This window comes from Parus major, chromosome 17 (assembly GCF_001522545.3).
Source record: "Parus major isolate Abel chromosome 17, Parus_major1.1, whole genome shotgun sequence".
Lineage (NCBI taxonomy): Eukaryota > Metazoa > Chordata > Aves > Passeriformes > Paridae > Parus > Parus major.
The window spans coordinates 9,386,041-9,404,275 of NC_031785.1; the positions used below are offsets into that span (position 1 = coordinate 9,386,041).

The 18,235-nt window shown below is 44.3% G+C and overlaps 1 protein-coding gene across 6 annotated transcripts in view; it reads right to left on the reverse strand.

The window, feature by feature from the left end:
• Positions 1-18,235, reverse strand: part of PNPLA7 (patatin like phospholipase domain containing 7) — a 100,608-nt gene that overhangs the window by 62,642 nt on the left and 19,731 nt on the right. For all 6 annotated transcript variants that reach the window (XM_015644744.3, XM_033518441.1, XM_015644743.3 and 3 more), the window contains 5 exons: positions 17,335-17,481; positions 13,772-13,849; positions 12,756-12,961; positions 9,433-9,564; positions 7,957-8,080 (listed from right to left, as the gene is read on the reverse strand). In XM_015644744.3, the coding sequence (XP_015500230.1) occupies positions 7,957-8,080; positions 9,433-9,564; positions 12,756-12,961; positions 13,772-13,849; positions 17,335-17,481 (687 nt within the window). The remainder of the gene's footprint in view (positions 1-7,956; positions 8,081-9,432; positions 9,565-12,755; positions 12,962-13,771; positions 13,850-17,334; positions 17,482-18,235) is intronic.

Below are 18,235 nucleotides of genomic sequence, written 5' to 3' on the forward strand. Positions count from 1 at the left end.
CCTCACAAACTCCTCCTGAAGAAAAAATGTTGCTGTAAATCTTTTACAGAAAGCAATTTATACTCTCGTGACCTCTTTTGACTTCATTTCCAGCAGTCATTCCTGACAGTTCTTTACAGCTTTCCAAATTACACAGTTGGGAAGTGAAAACCAGCATGTGACATGTTCTGCCAGTTGCTCCAACTACAAATTCCTTTCAGAGCTGTGTTCAAGAAATCACTTTATTTGCTTAACTTTTGGTGTGTGCACCGCCCCAGAGTGATGAGCACAGTTTTTCTGCTCAGGCTTCAGCATCTCTGAGATTTCCTGGAGCAAACTGGGGCTGCTGGAGGGCAGTTGATTTGCTGGCAGGAAAAAGTTGCTTCTCCAGACAAATTCAGCCTCAGTTCAACAAACTGTTGGGTGACTTTTCTCAGAGTCAGCAGCCACTAAAAATGCAAATTATTTCCAAGTAGTTTCTTGTGGAGATTATTTCTTTTCAGGTGAGATTTCAAGCAGATCTAGTGCATGAGGAGACACGTCCAATGCAAATGTTCAGAGCCACAGGCCTGTTCTCAGGAGTACATTTACACCAGCACCCTCCCATCCCACCCTTTCTGTAATACCCTGACTTCAGTTCCTCTTCATTACGGCCACTATTCCAACCAAGAATCTGTCATCCTCTAACACATCATATTTCTTCCTCTCCCATTGATTTTTCCTTGCTGCCAGCTCACAAAAAGCAGCAATCTCTCCTCACCAAGGGAGCCCTTTTTCTGGCCCTTGTGTAAGAGCACACAAGTGAAGGCACCAGTTACAAGGAGACCCTGGGAAGCAGGTCAGGACCCTGAGGATTATTAAATTATACAGCTTAAACTCATCATTTTCCAAATTCTCCTCCAAGACACCACAATCACTGTCTGGCAATTAGCCTGATACCTGTATTGTCTCCTCTTCAGCACAGGCTTGACTCCCACCAGGAGCATCAAGGGAGCAGGGAGGGCCTGTCCTCACAAGGTGCAAGAGATCCAGCCAGAACCATCTGCCAAAACCCCTCATTTCATCCTGAAACCCCCACCCCAAAGCAGGCCAGGCTCTACACAAAGCCACCAGCTCACCCCAGGGTGCTGGGGAGGGAGCAGCACACAGGGGACACAAAGGACAGGGACAGAAGGACACGCGCCCAAGGAGGATGAGGAGAAGGAACATCAGCACTGACATCTGCTGCCACTTCAGGAGCCTCTGGAGAAGGGACTCCTTATCTCAAGGCCAACACCAGCACTGGAGGAGCACAAAGAGACACCTGTGGATGTGTCCAGATGAGGGCAGGGGCTGCTGCTGAAGCCAATGTTAAACAAAGGGCAACCAAACACTACACGGAACATTGATTTCTTCTGAGTTAAACACGCTGCCCTCAGACCCTTCTCCAGCTCATTTGCACCTGGAGCAGCAGAGGATGCTCATCCCAAAAGTGTTTGCTCCAGCCCCAGCTCAGAAGGACCTGAAATATCAACTTGTTTGTATCAAAAAAGGACAAAGGAGGAGACACTGCTGGAAGCAGTGAATGAGTGGGAAGAGCATCCAGACAAACTGCAAATCGATGCTATTTGTGGGAGCAGTGCCAGTGGATGAACTCAGAACACCATGTACTCTTCAAAGTTGTTCTAACAACCACCTTCTGCAATCTCCTGTGTGCCAAGTTAACCCCGTGACTGAGGACATCCAGCCCTTCTGCTGTGTGCAAAGAAGAATCCAAACCTCTCTCTCTCATTTTTTAAATAGATAAACGTATTAAAAATACCATGAAAGGCTTACACACACTCATGCATGGAAGTCATGTGTCTCTATACATGGATACATGCAAGAGTAGATCTAAAATACAGGTAAAAATGAAATAAGGCCAAGCTTGCTATGTTCTGTAATTAGGGCAGATGGAGTTATGCCACAGGTTCTCCCCAAAGGACTGAGCCTGCACTTTGTAGCAGTGAACATCATTAAGGGACAAGAAAGAGGAGGATTAAAGCTAGGAAGGGAATTGATAAAAGCCCAGCCTCCTGTATTTAAGTTTGTATATGTGAGGCTATAGAAGAGTTGAAGTTTCGTGCATGTTTTGCTGCCCTAAATCCAACATTACAGTGAAAACAGCACCAAAAACCACGTCAGAAGCCACCTGAGACACCCACACCAAACACCCACCAAAAGCATCACATTTCTCCAGGCTGTTGGAAGAGGATCTGCAAGTGCAATGCCCTGGGTAGGCTGCTCCTCTTTGGGTGAATTATACCTGAACTTCCAGAACAGAAAAAGAGAGAAGAAGCCATGGTGAGCTGCTCAGATACTTCCCAGAAAGGACAGATCCAATTGCTTTTGACTCAGCTTCACACCAGAGTCCCAAACATGGCTGGAACTTTATCAGGGACCCTTCCCCACCCTCCACTGCTGACTTTTCCCCAAAAAATCCTTTTGTCAGCTCCACCAGACTCTGCTCCCACCACTCACTGCCATCCAAGCATTCTGGTGCTGATGACAAGGATCACTTTTATCTCTCTCTCTCTCAGTGGCTTTTATTTAATGATGCTTGCCAAAAATAAAATAAAAAAAAAAATGATCAAGCTAAGAAATAATTTCTTTTGCTATCAATGGCCTTGTACATTTGCCAGGGCTAGAGGGGATGTAATATTAGCCTTTGCTGCTCCCCAGCCAGCCTAGTTCCATGTGGCATCCCTCAAAACGGAAGGGAGAAAGGAGAAGGAGACAAGGGATGTCAAAAGCTGTCCTGCAGGGGATCAGGAGGTGTATCAAGAGTGAGCTGATAACCAGAGTTATCACAAGAGGGTTCAGCTGGAAGCAGAAGGGAGACACAAAACACCTTCAGGAATGACAGCCTAATGCACAAAATCACCTGTCTGGAAGCCAGCAGGTTCCAATTGCCATCACTATCTGTCATCAGAGCTCCTCACACTCTCTAAAGAGAACGTGGCCCAGGACACCAAGCACATAAAGCACTCTGCAGTGATACCTCAGGCAGCTCCACAGCCAAATGACTTTCCCCACAACACAAATCCAGATAATTTAATGGCAGATCGTGTCAAAGCCGTGCTGTGGTGTTGCCAGCCAGGAGAACACAGAGCTGCATCACAACAATTTGCAGTTATGGGTGGTCTCCAACCTTCAGCAGCTGTTTAGAACTTGAGGCAAATAAAGATTAAGAGAAATGGCTGTGGATAAAAAGAAGTAGCTGTAGAGAATCTGAAAAATAGCACTCAGCAGCTTCACTCAGGGAAGATCCTTGTAGAAAATCAAGGTTCACTCAGATGGCTCAGATCAGTGATTTGAGTTTAACAAAAACATTCTCAAGATGGGCTTGGAAATCAGGACACAGCTTCTCATTTCATTCTGACACTAATTCAGCAGTGCAAATGTGTACTCAGGGCTTCCTCTGCCTCCCTTTGGGGCTGGAAAATACTGGGGGTTTGCTGCTTGTGGTTTTGGTTGGTTGGGGGTTCCACTGGATGGTTTGGATTTTTTTGGCTTTGCTTTTGTTGGTTGTTTTAAATATGAGTTCACACCTAAGATACTGCTAGGAAAATAAGCATTTTAGTAAGTATTACCAAGAGAGAAAGGGAAAGATGAAAAGAGAACAATCCCTTCCAGGGCCATGTCTTCCAGCTCTGTTCCTGAACCTCATCCACCTCTAATTCCCTCAACTACAGTCTGTGCACACTGTGCCTGAGGTTGCAATAATCTGAATTCACCTGAAATAGCTTTGTAGTATCTTACAGCTTCAAGTAAATGAAGTAGCCAGGTTTGACAAAAATCACAAAAATGCAAGGAATTGGTGAAAAAAATTCACATCTTTAAAAAAGACAGAGCAAAGCAGCCTTAATGTGGAGGGTGCAGTGACATTCAGCTGGCTTTGGAGCTGCCTGATAACATTAATACTGATAAAGAACAAAAGCCTGACAAGTGTAATCCTAATACTTCCCTTTGTGTGATTCCTTTGAGGATTACACAGCAATTAAAGATTTCTAACAGTGTTACATTTCCAAAGGACAATGCTCCAATCCCCTGAACAAATCATAAGCCATTTACAGATTCTTCTCGGGTTTCAACTTTTCAGAGAGGAAAAAAAAGCCATGGACATTTAGCTGTCTTAATTAGATGAACAGCTTAACATCTGAAAATATTTAAAATGTCTTATTTCTAGAATGTAATACATGATTTCCTGCCCAGCAGGACCAGTGTGCTGCAGCACTGGCAGCTGAGGGCTCTTTTCTGAGATTCATTCCTGTGCTACAGCAGTCAGTGCACAAATGTCTTTCTGCACTTATTCAGCAGTTTCTGTACTCAAAAGTCACGGTGTGCAGCCCTCCTGATAAGAGGGACATTCTGGTTGCTAAAGAGAAACAGAAAAGGTGTTGAATTAATCAAAACACGGCTGCAGCTTCTCCTCTCAGCAGGTTTGGGGTCAGACCCTGCACACAAGCAGTGTCCCAGGAGGGTGTTACCAATAAACCCAGCTCTACAACACCTAAAAGCCCAGCTCTGGAAAATATTAACAGTTTATCAGCTGTCTCTGAGGCCCCTGAGACCTGCCAGGTATTCAGGCATCTCCCCAACACTGCAGCCATCCTTCACAACTCAACAAAGACCAAGTGTGGGTTTGCATAAAAACCTCATTGCAATGGAGGTTCCATCACCTGCAGATGTTTGAAGGGCACAGGCAGTGCACAAACAACTTCAATTCAGCAGCAGATTATTCTGAGGGATGGCTCTGAAGGGTTTGCTGCTTTCTCCTCACCCACTGCTGTCCTCCCAAGAGTGCAAAAAGCAGAGAACACCCACCTCAACACATGCTTGGAGTTGTGACCCTGTGTTCTGACAACCTACTCTGCAGTTTGGAATAAACCAGGGGATAATTGCCCCAGTCCCAGCAGCATTGCCAAGAACAACAGAACCTCAGAGCCTGGGCCAGCACCTGCTGTTGATAGGCACAAAAATCAAATTAAAATGAATCCTCTCTCACATACAACAAAGTGATAATGAGATCAAGAGAACAAGAGTAAAAACTACAATTTCCAGTGGTTAATCAAGAGCAACATCAAGAAAAGAACTGAGAGACTAAGCTAGGCATTTTAAACAAGTAGCTTGGTGAAGAGAAGTCCTTTCACTCCATCAACACACAGCTGTCTTCTCTGTTCTCCTCTGGGATCACCCAGGCATGGCAGAAGTGATAATAAGATAAGTGACCCTTTAGCTGGTAGATAAAATTCACATTTTAACATTTTTCCCTAAGTGCATCTATAGCAATGGACCACCAAATTAAAAGGTTTCCCCTAAATTAGTCAAATCTTAGTCTCCAGAAAGCAAGACTTATGACAAGTGTATTTCATCAGGGAGGGAATTATTTAACAGATTCTCATCATTGACTTTAAAAATTACTTGGAAATTTCTAAATGGAGTTTTGACTTGATTTGACCAGATACAGTGATTGGAATTGCCCATCAATAGGGCCAACAGCAGCCACTGTCCCTCCAAAAAGTGTCCTTGAGAGTCAGGATCCTTCTCCCCTGACACAAGTGTCCTTGTCAGCTCTTCAAGGAACTCCACAGGGAAGGAAATGTCAGTTTTTCTAATCTGCTCCTCTCCCCCTCATCCACAGCCCTCAGGAACAGATGCCATTGAGTCAGTGCAAGGAACAAAACAGGTTGAGCCACAAGTTGAGCCTTGGGAGCGCACGCACACACTCGAAAATTAACATCTTGTCTGAAACCCTTCATCTTGCACTGCTTTGCTCCTGCAAGCAGAAATGGCAGAGCCATTATGCATCTCTCATGCAAATGACACCTGGCATTTTAAAAGTTCTGACACAGAGGCAATAAACAAAAAGCCACTGACTACAAGACTCTCGTGTTTTCTTAGTGCCCGCAATTACAGGTGACACAGGAGGGTCTCAGAGACATTCAGGGAGGATCAAGCCACCAGTTCACCAAAAAAAAACCAATTACCAACACCAACTGCTGCTTTCATTCCCTGCAAGCATGCAGAACCCCAATTACGTTAATGTCAGGGAAAAAAACACCCAACCCTTCAGCAGGTTTTTAAAGGTTTATAACAGATTCCACAGAAGGGGATAAACAAAACTTCTTAAAAGCAAAAATATCATTTTGCTAATGCCCTCTGAAATAATGCTGGCATTCTTCACAGATCCTCCCCCATGTTTGCAAAAGGCAGCCAGAGCATGGAGACGCTTCCAACAAATGGCAGAGTGAGTCAGTGGGGCTGGGAGCTGTGGGCAGGAAGGAGATGACAACGTCCACAGAGCCACCGAAGTCTCCAACATGATTCATGTCACAACGTGGATCCAAAACAGTGACTTGTGCTTCAGGCACAAACTGCATGGGTATTTCTGTATCCAGGGCACTGGTACAGCAAACACAGCCCAGTCCATCCAGCAATCCACCTCCTCCTTCCTGCCCAGATAAACAGCTGGAAAAACCAGCCCCAGGCTGTGCACAGGAAGGCAGAGTTTAGGACACTTCATAGAAACACTGAATTGTGAAAAAGCTGGGGTGGGAAGAGACCTTAAAGCTCATCCCACCCCACCCCTGCCATGGCAGGGTCACCTCCCACTGTCCCAGTGTCCAGCCTGGCCTTGGGCACTGCCAGGGATCCAGGGGCAGCCCCAGCTGCTCTGGGCACCCTGTGCCAGGGTCTCACCTCCCTCTGAGCACCATATGCTGCCCTGTCACTCAGAACTGCTTTCAGAAAGTAGAACAGGTCTGTTTTTAACCTGGGAGCTCTGCAAAACTCCAGGAGCTTGACAGTGAAAAGCTGCAGATCACCACAGGCAGAGGAAGGCAGGAAAATGCCTGGATGTGGCAAAACTGACAAACCCTTCTTCACACACCTGAAGTCCTCACGCCATTGTGATTAGTCACAAAAAAGTCAGATTTAGTGCCTGTCAAACCATGTCATTTTACCTTCAATGAGGTATCCCAAAGAAAGAAAAAAAGCAAATTAAATTTGTGGGTGTGCTTTAGCACATTCCAGCTTCTCCAAACACAATCCCAAGCCAACACAACCCCTCAGCCAGAGCAGCTCTGAGTGTGGGAAGAGATCCTTAAATACTGTGCACGTGGAAATAAATATGGGGCAAACAGCAGCCCAGCCCTGTCTCTGCTGGGAGCACCACCAGAACTGCCTCAGCTACTCCACAAGCAGAATTGTGCATCAGTTCTCTGAGGGAAGCCTCAGACTCCTCCTTCCCCTTCATTCCTATAAAAATTAATTTCTTCCCATAGAACTAATCTCAATCCACATGTTTTCTGGCTTCAGAGCTATGCTGATTCTGCCTATAAACAGATACACCTTCAGTGTTTAGTTTGCAGCTCAGAAAGCAGAAAAGGGCTTGATCAACAAGCTCAGAACTTCAGAAATCTTATGGCTTTAAAAATAAAAATCAAACAAGCCATGCATATTTATGACTCCTATTTCTGCTGTTAACTAAGTTTGAGAAACAAAAAGTGAACATAAGAGAGAAATTAAACATGGATAAACACTACAATTTTGAAATGAAAAGTTGCTTTAATAGCTGTAATAATTACACACTCCCTGAAAACCCTGGCAAAGCTTTGAAGTCAGCTCTGCTAACTGCGAGAAGGTTGGACTGGACACTTCCACAGGGTGGGGCTCATCCAAACTGAATCCTCCCATGGCACTGAATTTATTCAAATCCCCAGTTAGTGCAATTCCTCCTGATCTAACAGGCTGCACTGCTCCCACTGAGAGGAAAGTAACCCATGGCACAGAGGTTGCTGGTTTGGTAATTGTATTTATCCTTCTTTTCACACCTTGTTAGCCCATTCCCCAACCACCAGAACAGAAGGGGAGTTTGGAACTTTGGAAAGCTTAAGAAGGGAGCAGGATGTGTGTGTTTGGCATGGAGGAACCCCCATTTTCCCAGCTGTTTCTCACCACTCCGATGAGGTCTCCCCGGCCGTACTCCCCGGTCAGGTGTTTCTTGCCGTCGTCCATGCGCAGCACCGAGCGCAGGCGGCCGTTCAGCACGATGTATGTGCAGTCAGACTTGTCACCCTGCCTGCAGGGGAAAACAGCCAACAACCAGCATGGAGAAAACATCCCTGCTCAGAAAATGCAGCCGGAGATTTTGAGTTGGTGTTTTGTTTTTTCCCCTGGCTTGGAAGAGACAGGAAAGTGTTTAATTGATGCTTAACTATCAAATGAGGAATGGAGCTGGAAGATGTTAAATATGTTTAATGTGGAAATGTACAGGCTGTGCACAGTTACCTGAGATAAGGAGTGACAGGACAAAGGGGAATGGCTTCAAACTGAGGGAGAGTAGGTTTAGATGGGATATTATTGGGCAGGGTGGGCAGTGCCTGGCACAGGGTGCCCAGAGCAGCTGGGGCTGCCCCTGGATCCCTGGCAGTGCCCAAGGCCAGGCTGGACACTTGGATCACCCTGGACAGTGGGAGATGTCCCTTTCCAGCCCAGGCCAGCGTGGGGTTCCATGTAAGGACTGGAAGGGGATGACCAGGCTGTGAGCAGGGCCCAGGGGACACCACAGGCTCATTGCTGGTCACAAAGGATCTCATTCCCATTGCAAGCTCAACCTGGATGTGCAGAGGAATTCTGCAGGTCAAACAGCAGGACCCTCAGGTGGCTCCAGATTTGGTGCACACACCTTTATCTACCAAGAACACTTTTGCAATATCCAGCTGGCACAATTAGGAGTGCTGCTGGGAATGCCACACTTCTGGTGGTGGAGTTAAAACAAATGCAAAGAATTCCAGAAGATTTTAACAAGATATTGAAAGTTAGGAGTGTTTCAATGCACAGAGTAATCCAAAACTTCCATTGGCATTGATGCTGCAGGTAGGGTTATAAAAATTACAATTATACAGATCACATTCTAAATTAGATTGTTACTCTCTCACAACTGCAGCAACCACAAACAGCTCAATTGCATCCTAGCACATATCCATAAAACTAAGTTGTCCCAAGGTAACTTTTGCCCCTTAAATACAAAATTCCTGTTTTCAATTTACTGCTGAATAAGCCTAACTGAATTACCTTTGAGTTTAGCTGTTTATTTCAGAAAGGCTGAAAACCTCTGAGCAGTAGATCTTCATGCCCTCAACAATGCAGAAACTACCACCAGAAGATGGAACTGTGTCTTAATCAATTACATCACTTAAAAAGCTTGTCAAGACAACAAGAAAGACGAGGACTGGTATAAAATAATTTAGCAACATGTAGAGACAAGAGACTGAAGCAATGGTGAAGGCACTGCAGAAAGAAAATAATCTCAAAATAAATAAACCCGATGGAATGGTTGATAAACACAGCCTGAAGTTCTCATTTTACACATCCCCAAGGGAGCAGAGCTCATGGAGTAGGAAAATTTCAGCAATTTAGTCCACATCTCACCTGTAAACAGCTCGTCCAGCCTCCACCTCCATCCAGTCCAGGGCAAAGTCAATTTGCCTGACAAAAGGGGACATTCTCTTCACAACAGTGTGAGCCACCCCCAGCACCACGCTGGGCTGCTCCCGCATGATCCTGAGGAAAAAGGGAAGTGTTACTCAACCACCTCCCCACAACAGGAATAGCTGCCCACATCCCAGTGCAGCTGGCCAGGAATTCCCAGCCACATCCCACTCCTGCCACCACCAGGAGGTTTTTCCCCCATTATCAGCCCAGTTTCCTTCCTCTCACATGGGCATTCACCTCCTTGCTCTTCTGTTTGGCATATCCCTGGCACCGGGAAATTTAAAATCCAAAGCTCTGTGCTACAGAGGTTTCTGAAGGGACTTTGAGGATTCTTTACTAGAAAGCTCACCAATTATAACAAAAAGAGCTAAGTAGTTTCTGTGAAAGTCTGGAGCTTCTGCAGATATTCTTGGGGATGTGGCTGCGATGGGATTTTCAGCTTAGCTGGCAAGACCAAATAAAAATCAAAGCTTCTCTGGCAAGTGCACATGATTAAGCCTCCAAACTGTGAAATTTACAGAAGCAGAAAATGTGAAAGAGCCCCTGGTAGCACAGATCCTGAATTTATTCCCTGAAGAGATCCTGGTGACAGCTCGATTCCCGTTCTCCAGGAGCTGCCGCACGTGGAGAGCGGCAGCTCCCGAAGCACTGCAGGCACATCCCATGGAATTACCCCTGGATTCACCACACCACCAGCCTGTGCCACCCCTGGACTGGCACTCTGACAGCCATTTACTCATGGCAGCACCACAGAAAAGGCTCCTACCCTGAAGTTTCAGTGGGAAGGATTTAATCCCAAATTCCAACATTCAATTCCCATCCCAGGCTCCTTCCCTTACTGTGCTCTTTGCCTCATAGCAACCATTGACCATGTGCTTTCTGCTTCACCCTCTCATTAATTACTGAGAAAAAACACAGACTGTTCCAGGGCAGCAGAAAGGAAAAGAGGAAACACATGTCACAGGAAAAGAAGAATGAAATTTTGGGGAATAATAGCAGTTCTTGTCAAATTTCACCTAGTCTGTAAGCTAAGAGAAAAATGAACAAATTAAGGCAAAAATAATTCCTCTGAGATTCCAGGCAAAGGAGAAAGCAGAACATTGTGGAACTATGAACATAGAATTTACATAAAAATGGCAAACAGAATCCTATTTTATTAACAAGTTTTTCTTTCTCATAGAGTTCAAAGCAAAAATGAACCAATAGAAGAAACCTGATGCTTTTCAAAGCCTTTCTCCAATGTCACTTTTAAATATGGGCCCAGGAGTCAGAAGTGCCATAAAGCCTGGGGTTCAGGACAAATTGTGAAGATGAAATGCTGGAATATCACAGAGCTTGTAAAATGGAGAGAACATATAATGAGCTTTAAAGGAGAAAAAGAAAGATTTGGAAAGGACCCAAAAATGATGATGAGGTGATACATTGATGGGTCTTAATTCCTGACTGCTAAGGGGTTAATGAAAGCAGAAAGGTAGCTGGAATAAACAGGAGGTAATTCAGTTTTTGAGAGAGAAGAGAAATCTCAGAAAAATGAGCTTCAGTAAATGAGAGAGAATCCAGCCCAAAGGAAAAAAAAAAAAGGAAAAGGTTGAATCTGCCTGGCTGGCTGAGACAACATAATGAAATTTGAAGTCAGAAACAAGTAGGAAAACAATAGCAGGAAAAGACAAGAGAGAAAAAGCCATTGAGAAGAAATAGCCTGGTACCAGACAGAATGGCACAAGTGGGAAGCATCTCTCAGAAATTAAGCCAAAGAGTTGACAACCACCTCAGAGCCTGGGAAAAACACAGCTCATCACCAAACACCTGCTGAGCACAGCAGGTTCAGCTCCACAGCCATGCAGCCTCCTGCCTGGGGTGGGAAAACCAAGATCTGAATCAATAAAGATCCTGGGATCCAGTTGATCAGGAACACAAACAACCACAGTTATTTAGAAAGCAGGAAGTGTGCAGAGATGGACATCACAGAGGCTGACAAAACATAACCCGCTAGAATAACCCCCCTCCATGGAACTCAGAACTCATGGCACATTCCAGAAGCTGGAAAAGAAGATTATGAAGGGAAATTGTGCATTAGACACAAATTACGTGTGTGAACTAAGTGTAACTCTAAATGACAGGATCACAGAATAAATCAAGGACATTAATCATTATTATTGGCAACAAGGCTAACCACAGTCATCCCAATGGATTTTTAATTACCTACATTCCCCTTTAAGCATTAAGTCCCAAGTCAGGTTCTACTTCCAAGGTCCAGGAAGGAACCTGTCTTGCACAGGGGAATTATTCTTTAAGCTGTTCTATTAGTGAGCATTAAAAACCCACAGTTACACCCCAACCAGTCGCCCTGGCTCTGTCTGGGAACTGAACGGGGGAGGTTTTCCAGCAAAAAAGAAAAATTAATCCAAGACAAAAGGCCTGGCAAAGCAGCAACTAATCCAGCAAACTGCAGGCTCTGGGCAGAATTTATTTGGATTACAAAGTATTTGAATCTTGGGCCATAATTCCTATCCCTTTGAGCTGAGTGCTCTATAGGCCTTGAAGAAAGATGTCACCATTTAAAACTCCCACATTCCCTGAACTGATTCTTGCTGGAGTTAAACCCCCTGATAGAGGGACCTCAGCTCATCCAGGCACTAAACCCACCCCATAAAAACATGGTTTGCTGTGGGATGCAGCTGCATCAGCAAAGACATGCAACACTTGGATTTAAAATCATGGAATCATTACAGGTGGAAAAGACCTCCATGAGCATCAAGTCCCAGCTTTAACTGAATACCCCAGGCCCTCTAAACCATATCACAAAGTGCTCACATGTTTTTTGAACACCTCCAGGGATAGTGAGTCCACTGCCAGAACAGCTGTTCAGATGTCCAGCCACCCTTTCAGTGAAGAAATTTTCCCTAAAATCCAACCTGAACCTCCCTTGGCCATTCCCTCTCCTCCTGTCCCTGTTCCCTGGGAGCAGCACCCCTGGCTGTCCCCTCCCGTCAGGGTGCAGAGCCAGAATGGCCCCCTTGAGCCTCCTTTTCTCCTTCCCCAGCTCCCTTCCCTTCCCTGGACATGCTCCAGCCCCTCACCATCTTTCTTTGCAGTGAGGAGCCCAGAATTAAACCAAATATTTGATATATGGCCCCCCACCAGCACCCAGCACAGACAGGTCACTACCCTGGTTCTTCGTTCAAAACTCATAAAAAAAAAAATCTAAAAAAATTCTTTAAAAACCCCAGAACAATGTATGTTTGAAAGGCAGTACTCACTCATAGAAATGGGACTTGGAGATGGAGAGGAAGCTGCAGTCCCTGTTGGCCTTGATGGTGAAGATCAGCGGCTCCCCGGTGAGGACAGCGAGCTGCCCCACGAGCTCCCCGGGGTGGGTGATGAACAGGCAGGTGTCCTCCTCAGAGTCAATCTTCCTCTGGTACACATGGAGCATCCCCGACACCACAAAGCAAACATTGACATCCTGCAGCAAATGGGGAAAAAAAATAAAAAAAAAATAATAAAAAAAGAGCTCAATAAAAATCCCCCAAGATTTTAAAAGCAATTATCCCAGTGACAGCGCTATCATCACCGATCTGTTTCCCAGAAAGGTCCCCTATAGCTTTTTGAACAATTAAGATGGTAAAATAAGACACAATAGTGAATTATTAAAAGCAGGTTATGAATATTTAAAACTAAGCCGGCACAATATTGAAAAATGGGTTTCTCTTTGGGTGGTTATGAAAAATGAAAGCTGCATCTTCGAGATATCAAGGAATAACAAAAGAATTGGGATTGGAGGAGATGATGGGGAATCACAGCTGCAGGATGAGAGGCATGGCAGGTCAGCAGAGCAGAACCCAGCACTGGAACTGCCCATCATCTGCTTTGCTTAAGCTCCTCCATTTACACAAGAATATTATAAATGAAGCTTGTTATATCCCAAACACACCTTGCTATAAATGAGTAATGCTGGATTGGTTTTGTGTGAGGGCTTTACTGCAACTGAGCAGCATCACAAGAAAACCCAAAGTGCAGGGTGTGAGGAAAGGCTTCCCAGCCCCCAAAGCTCCTGAGGAAGGATGAAGGTGGGACACTCCACAGCTTCCCACCAGGTCCATCAGAGCTGACAACACCCTGGCACCACACTCCTGCTCTGGCTGCAGCACCTGCTGTGTGCAGGCAGGCCCAGAGCTGGAGGTGTTTCAGCTCCAGAAGAGATGGCTCGGGAGGGGACAGGTTTTATTTGCCATCAATGTGCAGAAACACCTCGTGGAGACTGAGCCAGACTCACCTGATCTCCCTGCCTGGACAGCACAGTGCCAGCAGTGACCTGATGCAGCGTCACTTTGCCGTTCAGCAAGGCAGGATTCTGGAGAAGAAAGGGGTGGGAGGTAGAGTTTACTGCTCTGTGCACAGGTAAAGGTCCCAGAATGTGAGGAAGCATCCAAATAAAGCAAGTAAGAATGACAGTTAAGACTATGTTACAAGCACTTGAATCTCTTTTAAATATGGCACCTGTTTTTAATATTTCTGTTCCCTCCAGGTATTTCTTCCAGAGGAGAAAAAAAGGTTTGATCCATTTTAATTGATCACACTTGGATTCTTAAGGATTTTTCATTTATCAATCTTCCCTCCAGACTCTTGAAAGGGAGTGTATTGAAAAGAGATTTGTATCAGCTGATCCAGGGTCTCACCACTCTCACACTTCAAATAAAGAATTTCTTCCTAATATCTAATGTCAGCCTGCCCTCCTTCAGTTCAACAGCTCCTCTCCAGCCTTTTTATAAATCTTCAGAAATTCAGTATTTTACCACCACCCCTGGACAGGCTGGGGCAGAAAACAAGGCTGTGATGGGTTCACATGTTAGGCTGAAGAGAGGCAGCACAATCCTGGCTCTCACAGCTTCCCTGGGAATTTGGCTGTGCCCAGGCTCTGCCTCAGAGGCAGAAGCACTAAAAGCTGCACTCACAGGAAGGAATTGAGCACAAGAGCAGAGCAGAATGTGACCCCAGTTATCAACTCCATTCCAGCAGGAAAGCAGCACAGAGGAGATGTAAACACTCCACCAGTGTAATTGTTCTGCCAGGCTGGAATTTTCCCATTTTGGGTTGAAAAAAAAATAGTGCAAGTGAAATAATCACAATTATTCTTTACACCTACTGCTGATAAAAAGAACATATTTTCATCAAAAATAGCTTTATTAAAGCCAATCTGTTTCATGGGAACATATCCAATGCAGAGAACCTGACAAGCACCTGTCAAAATATTTCAGTTCAGCAACAGCAACTCAACTAATTTCTATAGTGTTTTTTCTATATTTAGACCTTTATGGTTGTATAGTATTATCTACTCTTAAAGCCAAAGTTGTAGCTCTGAAAGTACCTCTCAGTAGGGGAATTCAGGCTCCCCCATGAGCTCTGCTTATCAAGAGCATTTTCAGGCTGCATTAGCTTGAAAAAAAAATTACTGCAAGGATTTTCTTCATGTCTGAGACTACTTAAGTATTGGGATAGATTGTACTGAGAGCTGTAAAGCCTCAGCATTGGAGATCTTTAAGAACAGCTTAGCCAAAAACCTGCCAGAAATGACTTAGCAATATCTGATTCTGCCTGGGGTGTGGAAGGGACTGAGTGACCTCCAAGCAGGCTCTGCTTTCCTCCTTTGCTGTGCTATTACTGCCCCATTAAGCAATAAAAGAGCTGACAAATAAAATCCATCCTGTCTCTCAAATGGGTGAGACCAGCAAACCCAAATTTAGCATTGCATAGTTACAGGGTTTAGGCTGAAAACCTGCACTGATCCCACCCCAGCTTTTAGGGAAAATAAATCATTACCCCAAAAATCTCCATTTCCCAGCAAATTTCTTTCTTTGCAGGACTGTAACAAATGATTGCAGCAGGAAACTCAACAAATTTGGTTACAATAGCAAATATAAGAAGCAATAGAGGTTATTTCTGGGTAAAAATTTGGAGGGATTGATGGTACAGAAGTGATAATACAAGCCAGTTATAAACAATTTAAACAAAGTCACAAAGAAGAGATGCAACACTGCTTAACCCTCCCCATTGTAGCTTAAGACAAATCTGAAAACACACAAGAACTGTATGAGATTGAAAACCATTCATGACAGAGACCCAAGGAATTCAAGTTACTTAAAACAAAAGAAAAACCAGGAAATTTTAATTCTGAAGTCAGGTACCTAAAGGCTATTTGAAATAAAACCTCTCTGTCACATGACAAAAAAACCTGACCAAACAAATCCCAAAGCTACCATCTGTCATCAACACATTTTAATTTTATTCATTCTGATTGGCTGCTCTGAAAAATAACAACTTAAAATGCTTCCATCCAGCTAAGAAAGATCCCATTTTTATAAGAGAAAAGCTTTTAAGAGAAAAGCTCTTAAGAGCTTACAAGAATTCATTTTCTTTCATGTAAGCAGCACTGAACACCAGTATTTTGTACACAGCAAGATTCTTCTTGAATTGCCTGTAGAAGAATCAACTTTGGCTATTCCTACATGGAAAAAAAATATATTTGAGCTTTTAATGACATTTCTGGCATTTGGCCACATCCCACCAGATTCTAATTTGCTTGTGAAAAACTAAGGTGCCTGAAAATCCTACCTTATTTCAACATTACTTAGATCTTTGTGTTACAAACTCTGACTATTAGGTGCTGCATTTTAAGGACACTGATGAAATCAACTTTATCTCTAAACTGCTACTTGGTAATTACTGAGAAATTCATTCTAGACTAAAAGAAAAGTGCTGTAATCAGGAGCCTCAGTGATTTTGGAATTTTTGCTTATTACCTGATAGTTGGACCAAGAACAGAATAGATGAAGACCTACTTCTTTTGCAACAAGAATTTATTCTAAAATAGTCTGTAGCCTTTCATGAGGATATAAATGCCTGAAAAAACCTGAAAATTAACATAATGAGACAGGTAAGGCTCCTGCAGACTGAGAGACCTCAGATCAGTGACAATGTGGAACAGACACCTCACAACTGGGAGCTGAAAGACCCTGACAGGGATTTTGACGCTGCAAGGGGAATAATTTTGGAAGTCAGGAGGGAATGCTAAAATCTAGAAGTAAAATCTTTTAAGTTCTAGCAAGTGTTGTTTGGTGACAGCTCTGAAGGCAGGGGAGGAGGTGCAGCAGCTGTGCCCAGCCTCTGGCAGCAGCAGCAGACTGGAATTATTGCAGAACAGGCTGGAACAAACCAAGGATGTCTGTGGCTGACTGAGACAGATGCAGAGCTTTCCCAAACTGTCTGATTATCCACATGAACAAACACACCTCTGTAATGAAATGCAGCTGGAATGACTGGGATGATGAAAACAATCCTTTTCAATCCTTCTTACAACACCAAGGGGCTCAGCAGGGCTGAGCTCAGCAGGGATCAGGCACAGCCCCTGCCACAAGCACAGGACCCAGCTGGGAGATGCTGCCAGTGCCCCTGGGCAAGTGCAGGGACACAATTCCAAACCCAAACACCTCCCTGGGATGCAGTGCCACCAGGAGTCAGGGATTCAGCAATCACCTGAACCCTCAGATAACCTCCCACACTCAGTGAGAGCACAGTGAGGTGGCAGGAGTTGCACATGTGCTGCTTGCAGGGCTAACTCTGCACACAGGGAGAGAAGATTCATACACTGCATTCCAGCCTGCTCTCCTGAAATGGCAGAATAATTCAAATTTATTTCAGTCCTTCTAATTACTTCAACAGGCTGTTGAATAAAACATCCAGCCCATCTCCAGCACACTGAGGAGACAAATCCCCTTTTCAGTTCCTGGCAGAATGAGATGAAAAGCAGAAGCAAAGCCAGTTCCCCTTGCAATTACTCACATCAAGTTTCATCAGGGTTGAGAGGTCTTTCTTTGCTGCTTCCACGATGGCATCAGTGTGTTTGCTGTTACAGGAGTCCTGCACAGCACTGTAATGGAAAACTGCTGAAGGAGTTTCTGTCACTGTCACAGTCTTCTTCAATATCGACTGCAAAGAGAAGAAACACATCAAGGGTCAGTTTAAATACTAAAATTGGCACCCACCTGGCCAAAATCTGCCTTTATCATCTGCATTCTCTACCCACTACAACTGGTGGTCTGCAAAAAAAGAAATCTAGGTTTCCAAAAAAGCAACAGCTTGCTAACTTCATTATCCCTGTTTTTTTCTGCACAGCCTGACACTCGAATCAAACAAAGTTACTCATCACAGCTTGTGAAAGGGAAGGAATTAGAGACTTCAAAAACTGGGCTGCTGCCAGCTTGATGGAACTAAAACTTTATCAATCCTGTACACAAAGATGGAGGAAAAGATAAAATGTCTGTCAAGGTCACAGTGAGCAACAGTTTCATTCCAGATTTTAAGTAGCAGTTTTATAATTCAAGAGTGTGTTTTTGTGCTCTTGACTTCCAGGTCAGTATTTGTAAAAAGCAGACCAAAAAAATAAACAGAGATTTATAAATAATGACTGGAAATCCATAGCTGATACAAGTTTTTAATTCCTTGCTGTAAAGAATCTCTCACAAACAAAGCATGGTCTGACAATAATCCATTTCATGAGTCAGGGGAAGAAAACACATAAAATGCTGCAGCAGTGGTTTCCCATTGCTCACCAATGGAATCTCCACAGAATTTCAAGACATGCAATAAAATGATCTGACAGCCACTAAAACCTGCTGAATCACCCATAATCTATAAAAAAACAATACAAAACCATCCAAAGCCAGGTTGGATGGTGTGGAGG